Source organism: Delphinapterus leucas, chromosome 3 (genome assembly GCF_059928025.1).
Source record: "Delphinapterus leucas isolate spDelLeu-1000000601 "Yukka" chromosome 3, BTC_Dleu_Yukka2, whole genome shotgun sequence".
Lineage (NCBI taxonomy): Eukaryota > Metazoa > Chordata > Mammalia > Artiodactyla > Monodontidae > Delphinapterus > Delphinapterus leucas.
In genome coordinates this window covers 142900153-142914560 of record NC_143131.1, presented here as the reverse complement: position 1 = coordinate 142914560, position 14408 = coordinate 142900153, and the positions used below count along the sequence as shown (strand labels likewise).

The 14408-nt window shown below is 43.1% G+C and overlaps 1 protein-coding gene across 1 annotated transcript in view; it reads right to left on the bottom strand.

Annotated features, from left to right (window-relative positions):
* TENM2 (teneurin transmembrane protein 2) overlaps positions 1-14408 on the bottom strand; it is a 465471-nt gene that overhangs the window by 288684 nt on the left and 162379 nt on the right. The window contains exon 5 of the mRNA XM_089909643.1: positions 89-327. Coding sequence (XP_089765769.1) covers positions 89-327 — 239 coding nt within the window. The remainder of the gene's footprint in view (positions 1-88; positions 328-14408) is intronic.

Here is a 14408-nt window from a genome sequence, read left to right as displayed (position 1 = left end):
AACAAGCCAATGGTACAGACAACAGAGGCCCTCTACATTCACAAGTCGGCGACAGCGCCCCCACCTGCTCACAACTGCCCTGACTTACCTATGAAATACGCCAGCAGGATGGCCAAGACGAGGGCCGCAGCGATGGCCGACAGGGCGGCGCATTTCCAGCTGCAGTATTTGGAGGGCTTCTTCAGCTTGAAGGCCTTCCTGGAGAAGGTATTCCGGGGCAGCAGGCGGGGTGGTGGTGTGTAAACGGTTCCTGAGGTCAAAGGGTATCCCGGAGAGGAGCTGCTAAACAGGGGTGTGCTTCCCGAGGATGTCTTAAAGAGGAAGTGCCTGCCAGGGAAAGGGAAAGGGTCAGGATCCACATCGTGGCTATTGAGGACCATCCAGCTGCTTTTTTTCCCCCACTCTGCTTTCTATAGCATTAATATAGTTCTGATTATCTACCCAACCGTGTCATGGGCAAAGGGGCGAATGTTACATTTGATGGTGACATAAACTAATTCCATAAACTCACATCACTTCATGTTTTCACATATACCTCTGGATTTTATCTTCCACAATAATCCTGCAACATATGCAAAGCAAATATGGAAACTGAGTTACTGTTGCTCACTCAGAGATGCTGGCCATGATATGGTGAAGATGGTGCTGAGCTCTATCAGGTATTGGGACCTATTATTTAAAGGCACTTGAAGAACAGACTTGTGGTTGCCAAGGTGGGTAGGGGAGGGATGGGTTGGGAGTTTGGGATTAGCAGATGCAAACTATTATATACAGGATGGATAAACAACAAGGTCCTACTGTACAGCACAGGGAACTATATTCAATATCCTGGGATAAACCATAATGGAAAAGAATATGAAAAGGAATATATGTATGTATAACTGAATCGCTTTGCTGTACAGCAGAAATTAACATTGTAAACCAACTGTACGTCAATCAAAAAAAAAAGGCACTTGAAATATGTTGTCACAACTATTTACAAACTGAATATTATAATATCCCCATTTAAGATATGAGAAATCAGGCTTGGCAAAGTCAAGCAACCGTTCAAGGATTTAAACCCCAAGCTCTGTCTTATACTGAAGTCTGTGCTCTTAAGTGTCATCCTACACTGTCTCTCTTGAGCCTTCTTTCTGGGCTGTTTTCCCCTTTCACTTGCCTCCTGTTCTGAAACCACCCCTCTAGGTCATTTTTTATTTTCCCCATCCTTTTTTTTTTTTTTTAAATTGAAGTATAGTTGATTTACAATGCTGTGTTAGTTTCAGGTGTACAGCACAGTGATTATATATAAACATACATATCTATATGTATGTATATATATTCTTTTTCAGATTATTTTCCATTATAGGTTATTACAAGACACTGAACATAGTTCCCTGTGCTATACAGTAAATCCTTGTTGTTTATCTATTTTATATATAGTAGTGTATATCTGTTAATCCCAAACTTCTAATTTACCTCTCCCCCACCCCTTTCCCCTTTGGTAACCGCAGGTTTGCTTTCAAGATCACAATTCTTTCTTTGGAAATATCTTTGTCTGCCAATTGAACAAGGTGCCCCTTGTCTAGAACTATGGTATGTCAACAGGATAATGCGCTGCACTGTTGACCCTTAATAGAACCCTTCCTCAGGGGTCAGGAGCCTGTCACTCTAAGGACACATCAAAGACCATCGATTCTCCCCCAATAGATTTTCTCCCTCTTATGTGTGCCATTTATGAAACTTCAAAGGTGCCGTGCCACACCTTGTTTAAAATGACTCGTCTTCCGGAAAATATCTAGTGGATTTCAAAGCACGGGTTCAGTAGAGTCTAGAGTCTGACCAGGTGGAGGCTGGGGGCTGTGTCTTATTTTGTACCTTGTTCATCTTTATGGTCCCAGGACCCAACGCCAGTTCAGCAAGTAGGGGCGACTTGAATGAATAAACGAAGCTCCCTCATTGTTTTACGAATTTACTCAGTTTCAATTCTAAGATTTTAAAATGTTATACAGGTATTTCCTTTCCCTTCAAGTTTTCATTAGGTGCAATTATATTTATGGACCACACACACTATGTGCCATAATGCTAAATGTTTTACTTGAAACTAAATCTCACGGTGACCCTATGAAGTGAGTACTATTTTTACCTTAGTTTTACAAAGAAGAAAACCGAAGCCCAGAGTTAGCATGCGGTGTCACTGGGCCTTAAACTCCGGTCTGCCTGACACTAAAAGCTCTAACAGGACTTACTACACCACATTCTCCTTGCATATGGTGGTTAGCAGGCTTTCCTAGTGGGATTCTGAGGCAAGATCACTGTCCTTACAAATATTTGTATCTTGGCTGCTTCCAGATAAAACCTTGAAAGTATTTTAATTCTTGGCAAAGATCAAAGGAGCCTGAGATCACTGACAACCCTGTCAGAAAATGAGTATCTGATTAGTGAATTATTTAGCATGGCTAACATCAAAATAAACAACCAATACTTAAAACTTTATTTGTGGGGGCTTTCCTGGTGGCGCAGTGTTTGAGAATCTGCCTGTAAATGCAGGGGACACGGGTTCGAGCCCTGGTCTGGGAGGATCCCACATGCCGCGGAGCAACTAGGCCCGTGAGCCACAACTACTGAGCCTGCGCGTCCGGAGCCTGTGCTCCGCAACGAGAGGCCGCGACAGTGAAAGGCCCACACACCGCGATGAAGAGTGGTCCCCGCTCGCCGCAACTAGAGAAAGCCCTCGCACAGAAACGAAGACCCAACACAGCCAAAATAAATAAATTAAAAACTTCTGACGTTCAGTGGAACTAAAAAATGGCATTAAAAAAAAAAACTTTATTTGTGCTAATAAGAATGTTCAGTGATCTGAACACAGCCAAGAGGTTTGATTCTATAAGTAAGGTTTGTACTCCCTGTCCAATAGATGTCTTTGAATGCTCCTGATAAAAAGAGCCTTTGGAGGGGGAGGCAGTAGGCGTTGTGTCTAAAGGAGGCACTTTGGAGCAAGATTCATCTGGATCGGAGTCCTGGCAGTGCCATTCCTGGACAAGGAAGTTCATGTAAGTTACCTGACGCTGCTCTTGACAGCCTCCATTTCCTCATGGGTAAAATGGAGTACAGTGGGAGTAATAATAGCACAGGTTGTTGTGGGGATTACACACCATCATGTAGGACAACCAGTTAACCAAGGGTGTGTTTCATCGTAAGTACTCGATGCCCTACAAACAGCATTGATTCTTAATTCTTCAGAGAATATAAGGAGGCTGAAACATGAGTTTTACATTTAAAGCTTGACAAACGTCGAGCAAACGCCTGAAGAGTTCTCCAGGTCATAGATAATAGTCCACTGCCTTATAATTAAGCTAGAACATATACACACCAGAAAGCCAGGGTGGTGGAAGAACTCTGGGATTTGACTTAGAACTGCTTCAAGTTTACTTCTTGGACAATTCTCCAAGAGTGGGTAGTAAAAACAGGGAATCAAACTTAGAGGAATATACGGACATTGTAAGCCGTCATTAATGAGGGTTTACAAATATACGAACACCAGTTTTCACTCCAACAGAGATCTCACCCATTCCCCTGGCTTCAGCCATCACTGATGGGGCTGGAGTCCCCAGATCTCCATTTCTAGCTCAAGTTCTTTCCTGAGACCCACATTCCAATTGTGTATTGGGCATGTCTTCCTCTACCTTCCTTAACTCTCTTGAGCAAGTTGCAACCAAACACGGACTCTTTTCCTTCCCCTCCCCAATCACACTCCTCCTGACTCCTGTTATTCCCAGTCGTCTAGGACACAATCGTCATCTTCACCCCCTCCTTTCCCTCATCTTCTCCTACACGATGGGTTAAAGTTCCCTTTCATTTTATTTCTGAAAACTTCTCCCACCAACCCTCTCCTTCATCCCTCTGCTACTTCTCTTCCCAAACCAGAAATTCCATCACGCCCTCACTTATAAATCCCTAGGGTTTCTCCAGTACTTAGAAGAGGAAAACCCAAATCTCAATACGGGACTACACTCTTACAACCACTACTCAGCCTTTTTTTTTTTTTTTTTTTGCCGTACGCGGGCCTCTCACCGCCGTGGCCTCTCCCATTGCAGAGCACAGGCTCCAGACCCACAGGCCCAGCGGCCCATGGCTCACAGGCCCAGCAGCTCCGCAGCACGCGGGATCCTCCCGGACCGGGGCACGAACCCGCATCCCCCGCCTCGGCAGGTGGACTCCCAACCACTGCGCCACCAGGGAAGCCCACTACTCAGCCTTTTTATCCTCATCTCCAACCTTATGCTTCCAGCTCCCATGAACTCCATACTTCAGCCACACCAAACAGACACAGTGCCCCTTAACTAGTCTGTTCATGCCACGGTGCCTTTGTGGATGACGTGTAATGCTTTCTGGAATGGCTTTTCTTTTTCTTTCCCACCCATCCCACGCCACCCAACTCCTACTCACCTGCCAACGACCCACCTCGGAAACCTATTCCAACCTTCCCCCCCAGCCCAAGCACCCCGTCACTTTGTGCACTCAAGAAGCTATTTATATACTTGTTTATATATATGTGTGTGTGTGTGTGTGTGTGTGCATATATATATAAATGTATATACAAACAATACTTATATAAATAATATATAACATGTTATATACTATGCTATGTTATGTAAATATGTTTAATGTGTCTGTCCCAAACCAAATTTACACTTGACAGTGGTATTACTATCTTGGTACTTCCAGAATCTAAACAGCAGGGCCTCAACATCAGTCACAGTTGTGGACAGAATCAATAAAGCGAAAGCAGGAATGTTTTAGCAACATGAGGGAAATCACAAGATGAAGGTGAAGAAGTTTAAATTGACTTTAGTTATTTTTTAATGCACTCATTTATAAGAAATAATAGAAGAATATGATTATTTCTTATGTAGTAAGTCTCCTACACACGAACCTTCAAGTTGTGAACTTTCAAAGGTGCGAACATGTGCTTGCCTGTCCAATCACGTAAGTTAGGTCACGTGTCTCACGTACGTTGTCACACGCGTGCATCCTCTACAAGTGGCTGTGCTTTTGTGTGCTTTACTGTAAAATACTGTAGAGAGCACGGTGGTACAGCATCTTTATTTCAAGCCCAGAACCTGTGCCATCAACGTCAGGCATGCGTGAAAACTGCAGCTTGCCCTCCGTCTCCTGTTGCTGACGATCCTTCAGCTCTACCATCTCCCACCTCCTCTCCCTCCTCCAGTCAGTAACTCTCCTTGCCTGTTCACTCGATGCCAGCCCCTGTATGCCAGCTGTTGTGCTGTACTACCGTACTTTTCAAGGTACTGTACCATAAGATTAAAAATGTTTTATTTTTTTGTTTTTTTAACGTATGATTTGTGTGAAAAGTATTATAAGCCTATTACAGTACAATACTATATAGCTGACTGTGTTAGTTGTGTACCCAGGCTAACTTTGCTGGACTTATGAACAAACTGGACTTATGAAAGAGCTCTCAGAACGGAACTCGTTCGTATGTAGGGACTTAACTGGGATTGCTCCATGATTGCTTCATGAGATCCTAACACTGTCCCCTTGACAATCCAATCTATTTTTCATACTTCCTTCTAAAAAGAAAGTCAGATTATGTCACATGTCATCACCGTCCCCTTATCAAAAAAAGAAAGAAAGAAAGAAAGGAAGGAAGGAAGGAAGAAAGGAAGAAAGAAAGGAGGGAGGGAGGGAGGGAGGGGAAGGGAAGGAGGGAAGGAAAGAAGGAAGGAAAAGAAAAGAAAAGGTTTCCAATAATACTTAGAATAAAATCAGAAATCCTTCCCATGGCCTACAATTCCCTGCATGATCTGACCCCTGGCCACCTCTCCAACTGTATCTTCCTCCACTTTATCCTCCTCCCCTCCATGAGTTACACTGTCCTTTTGCTAGTCCTCATCATATCACAGCCAACATATTCCTGCCTCAGGGCCTTTGCACTTGCTGTTCCCTTTGCCTGGAAATAGCTGCACAATTCGTTTCTTCATATCATTCAACATTCTGTTCCAGAGTCACTTTCCCAGAGAGATCTTTCCTGCCTCCCTTACTTTTTTCTCTGTCATTCTCTATCCTGTTATAACTGCTTTATTCTCCTTCAGGGTATATGCATTTGTGCTATTTACTGTCTGCCTCCATCATTAGAACTGAATTTCTATGAAGTCCAAAATAATTGGGTTTGTCTGCTGTGTTCATCGCTGTATCCTAACATCTAGAATAGAGCCTGGCACAAAGAAGAAAGTCAACAAATCTTTGTTGAGTGAAAGACCTGCAATGTTCCCAAGGCCAAAATCATGAATGCTAAAAGGACAATACTGTGAACATTTTGAATTCTGAAATTAGGATCCTTCTGCCATGTTGACTCTTATTTTCCAAACAGATTTATAAGTTTGCATAGTTCATACAGGCAACTGTCTATATTTATACATACAAGGCCAGATCCTGCCACAGACCAAAAACAACCTGTATACTTTTTGGCACTGTATTATCTTTTTCAGGATACATCTCTCAGGCCGCTCATTGGTATTGTGGTGTCTCTAATGATCATTGTTAAATGAAACTCATTTAGTGATCACATCCCTTGTTTCTAGTTTCTGGTCCTTAGAATTATTAAGTCAGAGTACCAATGATAGCAATTGTTGAAACTAGGTGGTTTTTCTTATGTAGTACTATTCTTCCAACTTTTCTGAATGTTTGAAAATTTTCATAGTAACAAGTTGAAAAAATGCAAGCTCTGATTCACCCAAATGTCGCAGTCACATGAAGCAGGAATAAAGATAAATAAAATGAAGCAAGACCCACAAGGTGATGGCCTGGCCACATGGTCAATGGGAGGACCCGGAAGGCTTAGGGAACTTCTCCGGATTTTTCCTGAGCTGGCTATTAAGACAGCTTTTCCCCCTCAGGGGCAGGCTGAGGGTGCTCCAAGGGATCATTTGTGATGCCCCAACCGAACGTCTTCCCAGCAGTCGGCCAAGTAGCTCAGCTCAGGACTCCAGGCATCAGCAGAAATGTGTCGTTTCCAAATGCACTTGACATTCTTCAAGCACAACTCAATTGCTCTCAGAATCGGCCACTTGTGCCTGGGAAAGGAAAGGCAAATGAGGGGCCCCTAAAGTGCTGCCCTTGGAGTTTGCTAACACTTGAGGGGAGAGAGAAAATCAGCCCTTGATGTTGCACAAAAAAATAATACTTCTTTTTTTGTGTGCATACGTCTTTCCTTCGTAGCCACGTGGGTTATCAAAGCTTCAGTCCCAGGACCCAGCATTCTGCTCAGCACAGGTTAGGGGCTCAGAGGCTGGCTGTCGAATTGAGTACTAAAGCTAAGGAAGGATAGTTCCTCTCTGTCCTCTGTTCTGTACCCTCAGTCCCAGTGAGCTCTTAGAATAAAGTAATCATCACTTCACCCTAAACTATCAATCTTTTTAGTACATGTCACCACCTCTCCTCTTGTGAAAACAAAACTGTTTAATAAAAACTATGAGAGAGCACGCAAACCTAACAGCCATTCCCCCATGAGCTTTACATAACAGCAAAGGCATGCAGTTTTGAGGCAGAATCTTGGCAAACCAGGCTTTTGCTTCAGATTGGCTTAGAAAATTAAGGGCATACCTTTTTCTCTGATGAAACAACCATGGAAGATTTTAAAAAGAAGTCTAACAAACAAGAAACTCATGCCTCACATCCATGTAAGAAGGACCCCATCAATTAAAAACACCGTGCATTTTTTTTTAAACATCATTATTGGAGTATAATTGCTTTACAATGGTGTGTTAGTTTCTGCTGTATAACAAAGTGAATCAGCTATACCTATACATATATCCCCATATCCCCTCCCTCTTGCGCCTCCCTCCCACCCTCCCTATCCCACCTCTCTAGGTGGTCACAAAGCACCGAGCTGATCTCCCTGTGCTATGCGGCTGCTTCGCACCAGCTATCTGTTTTACGTTTGGTAGTGTATATATGTCCATGCCACTGTCTCACTTCTTCCCAGCTTACTCTTCCCACTCTCCATCTCCTCAAGTCCATTCTCTACATCTGCGTCTTTATCCCTGTCCTGCCCCTAGGTTCTTCAGAACCTTTTTTTTTTTTTATTCCATATATATGGGTTAGCATACGGTATTTGTTTTTCTCTTTCTGACTTACTTCACTCTGTATGACAGACCCTAGGTCCATCCACCTCACTACAAATAACTCAATTTCCTTTCTTTTTATGGCTGAGTAATATTCCATTGTATATATGTGCCACATCTTCTTTATCCATTCATCTGTCGATGGACACTTAGGTTGCTTCCACGTCCTGGCTATTGTAAATAGAGCTGCAATGAACGTTGTGGTACATGACTCTTTTTGAATTATGGTTTTCTCAGGGTCTATGCCCAGTAGTGGGATTGCTGGGTCGTATGGTAGCTCTATTTTTAGTTTTTTAAGGAACCTCCATGCTGTTCTCCATAGTGGCTGTATCAATTTACATTCCCACCAACAGTGCAAGAGGGTTCCCTTTTCTCCACACCCTCTCCAGCATTCATTGTTTGTAGATTTTTTGATGATGGCCATTCTGACCGCTGTGAGGTGATACCTCATTGTAGTTTTGATGTGCATTTCTCTAATGATTAGTGATGTTGAGCATCCTTTCATGTATCTGTTGGCAATCTGTATATCTTCTTTGGAGAAAAGTCTATTTAGGTCTTCTTCCTCTTTTTGCATTGGGTTGTTTGTTTTTTGATATTGAGCTGCATGAGCTGCTTGTATATTTCACTGTTGAAATATAAATATTCACTGTATATTTCACTATTGCATTTTTATTTTATTCTTGCGATAGAGATGGAGTTCGACTGATCTAGAGCAGAAGCTTTGAGAAGCAGTGGCTGGCTAAATTACTTGAGGCCCCAACAAAAGATTTCTCTTCCTTCTCTCCTGAGTCAATTGTGAATAAACTCACTCATTAACCTGAAAACCTACCAAAGAAACAAAGAAACAAATATGGAAAATCCCTTAACACCAAGTACCGTTTTGTTTTTCAGCTTGTAACCAGTGGGATCCTAAGAGGCAGTCGCCCTCTTTTTTCTTGGTTTAGCTGTATTCCCAGGGTGAAATCCCAGCAGGGCTTCGAAAAGGAAATGTACTAGAGAAACAACTGTACAGAGGACAAGTTTTTGTTTCCTTCCTCTCGCTCTCTCTCAATCTGGATCCCGCTCTCTCATCACAGAGCACCATGCAACTAACCAGGACGGCTAATGACAACAGCGCAGCCGCTGTCTTTGCTCATGAAGTCAGCCGCAGCCAACGTTCTCCTTGAAACCGAGTGAACGCCTTGAATGGTCTCCAGGTAGCACCGTGTGCAAAAAAGCAGCTCTGGTTATCAGGGAAACCAGGTATTGATTGTTGCTCTACCAAGAAAATTGACTTCTCCAGAAAACAAACTCAGAGGTATTCAGAGTAGCGGATGAAAGTATTGATATGCCATCCATTAATCCCTGAAAGATTTTGAGTATCATACAGGCTGTTGCTGAAATTTGATAAAAAGCCAGAGAAAGGAGAGAGGCAGAAGTGCACCAGGAGTTGGGGGGTGGTGATCAGTACAGAAGATCCCATCCCATCTCACTGGCGCTGGCCGTGCCCTTTGAAGCACCAGGTTTATTGTGTCTAAAGGAGTTAGTTTAATAAAGAGGCAGCCCATATATATGTGTTAGCATACGGTATTTGTTTTTCTCTTTCTGACTTAGGGGGAAGGGTAAGCTGGGACAAAGTGAGAGAGTGGCAATGACACACATACGCTACCAAATGTAAAACAGATAGCTAGTGGGAAGCAGCCGCACAGCACAGGGAGATCAGCTCGGTGCTTTGTGACCACCTAGAGGGGTGGGACAGGGAGGGTGGGAGGGAGACGCAAGAGGGAGGAGATACGGGGACATATGTATACGTATAGCTGATTTACTTTGTTATACAGCAGAAACTAACACACACTGTTATACTCAATTATAACTCCAATTATTGGAGCAATTATACTCCAATAAAGATGGTAAAGGAAAAAATAAAAAATTAAAAAAAAATTTTTAAAAGAGGCAGCCCATAAAGGGTACTGTAGCATGTAAAGTTGCTATAATTAGATTTTCAGGAGATATGATAAAACATTTAGCTGGAGAGAGGTTAAATAACCACCACACTTTCTGGCATCGCTATTATGCTCTCCAATCTGAGAAGGAATGGTGGTGGTAGAGGGGAAACTCGAAGGGTGGGTGACATGGGGGGGGGAGAGAGAGAGAGAGAGAGAGAGAAGGAGGGAGAAAGAGAGAGAAGGGAGAGAGAGACACACATAGGGCATGCAGAGTAAAAGAAAACAGAAAAAGAGAGAAGCTTCCAGGATGAGATGGAAAAACCATAAGATAATGAGAAAGATGATGTTGGACACCATACTGTTCAGCCACTATTTATTTATTTATTTATTTATTTATTACCCATGCCACGCAGCATGTGGGATCTTAGTTCCCCAACCAGGGATCAAACCCACACCCCTGCGTTAGAAGCACGGAGTCTTAACCACTAGACGCCCAGGGAAGCTCCCCAGCCACTTTTTGAATAGCAAAACTAAGCAATCTTTTAACTGTCGTGCCTTTATTTTCCTATTTGCAAATGTAAGAGGTACACATTACAAAAGAAAGACAAAGTATATAAGTTTAAAAAAACAGAAAGCAAAGGTCTCCCGTACTCTGAGAGAGAGACTGGTAAACATTTGATGTTTAGAGTCAGACTTTTCCCCTACATATAAACATTCTCTTATTATTATTATTATTATTTTAATTTATTTATTTATTTTTGGCTGCGTTGGGTCTTCGTTGCTGTGCATGGGCTTTCTCTTGCTGCGGTGAGCGGGGGCTACTCTTGGTTGCGGTGCACGGGCTTCTCACTGCGGTGGCTTCTCTTGCTGCGGAGCACAGGCTCTAGGTGTGTGGACTTCAGTAGATGTGGCACGAGGGCTCAGTAGTTGTGGCTTGCAGGCTCTAGAGCGCAGGCTCATTAGTTGTGGCACACGGGCTTAGTTGCTCCGCGGCATGTGGGATCTTCCCGGACCAGGGCTCGAACCCGTGTCCCCCGCATTGGGAGGCGGACTCTTAACCACTGTGCCACCAGGGAAGCCCTCTCTTATTATTATTAATTTAATTCTTTTTGAAACCAGTAAGGTATTGAGTGTACAGATTCTGAACCTGGACAACCAAGGTTTGGATCCTGGCATTGGGCAAGTTACTTACCCCTCTAAGTCCCTGTGGCCTCACCTTTAAAGGGAAAGATGGCTCGTACCTACTTTATAGGCTTGTTAGGGGGATTGGATGAATTTATTTACGTGAAAGCCTTAACACTGAGCTTGACGTCCAGTGAGTGATCAATAAATGTAGCTATTAATCGCTTGAAGGCAGGAATCATGTATATCTTGCTCTTTACTAGATCTCCTTGACATACGCAGTGCCCAGCTCATTTAAAATATATGTAAAATGAATGCGTTGTCCTAATTAGCACAGTGACTAGAGCATTGCTGGCAGCTCCACCCCTCAAAAATAATTTTATTAGGAAGGGAAGGGATGGAGGACATCACTAATATGTTTCTTCTCCTCTTCCGGTTGGGAATTTATGCTTGGGTTGAGAGGTGAACTGTTGCTTTAAAAACAAAACTTTAAAAATGTTTAAAAAAAACTGCTACCTACTTCCCAAGTTTGAAGAAGCAGCCAATAACCCAATTAGTATAATGAAAAGCCCATTTCATATCATGAGTTCCTAAGCTTAGACTCAAACCAATTTTGATGCAATGAGAAATAGGCTTTCAAGGTTTCTGACCCCTGAACCTTTTAGATCAGAGGGGACCGTCATTACATTTGCATATGCCATGAGCAACAGGAAGATCCTCTATTTTGCCCTCTTCAAAATGTGCAGTCATACCAAAAATACTCACAGCTGGAATAATTAGCAACTCAATTTATTGCCTTCCATTTTCTAAATAGAAGCTTGATATTTAAATAGCGTCACACTGTGATATAACATAGCCTTTCTCATGGAAACACTTTGTTTTTCTTTTCCCCCTATGAAATGATATGCTGTTCAGTGTGACAGGCAAAGTCTCAGGAGGTCACTAAAGAAACCTGGTGTTTTGTGAGCAAATCCATTTCAGAGTCTTTGGGATGAGATAAGGAGTCTTCCCCCTCCCTCAAACCACTGCCCTCCCCCGCCCCCCCCGCCAGTTGTTCACTTCTTGACTTTTTTCAAGTTAATTGATAAGAGTCTTAATATAGTCGAGGAAAAAAAACAAAGACTTCTGACTTTGATTTCAAACATGGCCTTGAATCTACCATACACTATAATATGGTGACTTCAAACTTGACCTTGAATCCACCCTACACTATAATATGGGAGTGCAGAGACAGCCATCTGAAATAGACTTGCATTTGTGTTCACTGGCAGCCAGAGGTGGATGCAGACAGAATGCATGCCATCAGATACAATCAAGGAGCAGAATGACCTCTCCCACTGTGTTTACTGCCTGTACCATTCAGAGAGTCAAAGAATTTTCGAGCTGGAAGGAACCTTACAGTATGTCCCTTTATCATATTCTGCTTAACGCTATTACATCTGTCCTGTGTGTTTGCCTTGTCTCTCCAGTCAAATTACAAGCTTCTCCACAGCGGGTCCTGTATCTTTTGCTTCCTAGTATTCTTCTCTGTTCATAGTACGTGTTCAACAAACGTCTGCTGAAGGAACACACAAATTACGGTTTAATGGAAAATGTACAGGCTTTGGAGCGAGGCACGTCTGGATTGGAATCTCAACTCCATGAGGAGCTGCATGACGTTGGGAATGCCAAATAATCTCTCTGAGCCTCAGATGCCTCCTCTAAAGGATGGGTAAATAATAATATGTACATTACAGAACTGTTGGAAGGGCTGAAAGAGGTAATAGGATTTGTGAGCACAGAAGCTGGCCTATAGGAGGTGTTTAATCCATGTATGTATTGTATTTTTTCCTCATCTCTGGAAAGAATATAATATCTAAAATATGAAGTTATGAGTCAACCAATATTTACTGGGCACATGGATAGAATGGTGAATTAAGTCCTTACCCCCATGGGGGATTTCTAATTGGAGAGACAGACCAAATAAACAAAACTCAAGTCTGAGTAAACCAATAAATACATGAAATAATTACAAAGTGTGAGAAGTACTATGAAGGAAACAAAGAACTAAGAGAAAATGTGGGACGCCATTAGTGTGGTCACTCCTCTCTGAGGAGATGATCAAAAAGAGGAGGTCTGAGGATAAGAAACGGGTAATCAAACGGTGAAAAGAGCATCCCAGGCAAAGGAAATGTATGTGCAAAGGCCCTGAGGTGGGAAAGATTGAATTTTTGAGGCTGTGAATGAAGAACAGCGTGGATCACTGTGTCGTGATCCAGGGGCTAAGTGGTGGGAAGAAGAGGTTGGCCCAATGGAAGACTATATTATGCATGGTTTTGAGAGCAAGGAATTTGGATTTTAGTCCAGATACAAAGGGTTTTAAACTTTATCTTCTCTGTGAACAAAGGAAGCAGATTTAGGAACACTCAAACTTGAAAATAACTATGGTAGAAGAGACTCATGGGAATTCAGTCTAGTCCTCTATGATGAGAAGGCCTGGCTGTATTCCTTGCCATCTGCCTTGAGGGTTTGGGTTTTTCTCCAGAATATTCTAGCCACCCCTTAACATGGCGCCTATCACTCTATCGGCATGTGGATATAATTAGACATCTTAAGGTGAACGTGAGCAAACACAACTCCTGATTTTCACTCCAAACTACCCTTCTCTTCAGGCTTCACCCATATTGGTTAAAGAAGCCTTCACCCATCAGCTGGACAGGTGCCATCCCCAGGAAGCAGACTCTAGGAAGAAACATCTGCATACAGAAACTTTATTAGCAAGCGCTCTTGGGAGTGACAGAAGCAGGGTGGGCGGAGGGAGAAACTGAACAGGGATGCTGTCGCAAAGGGCGAGCTCTGGAGCTGGGATGCCTCTGCAGAGTGGTTTCAGTTTGGGCTGCAGGATTTGGGCCTTAATAACCGCACCTGGACCAGTCATTAGATGTGGGCTGTCCACAGGGATGTAACCTTGGGTGCAGGGTGGCTGTCTTTAGCTGAAGTTCAGTCTCAGAGAGGGACTTGGCTGAGATCTGTTGGCAGGCGAGATGCGTGCTCTAGTTTCAGAGGGTGGCATCCGGGTGAGCGCCATACCATACACCTCACTAGGCTTCACTAGGGTTCCTGTCCTTCCCTCACACCTGATCCATCTTCAGTCGATTTCCTTTCTGCCTCCAATCCATCTTCTTCTCGCCACTTACACCTCTGTATCACCTTGCGCCTGACCTACAGCATCCAGCAGCCTCTAAACAGGTCTCCC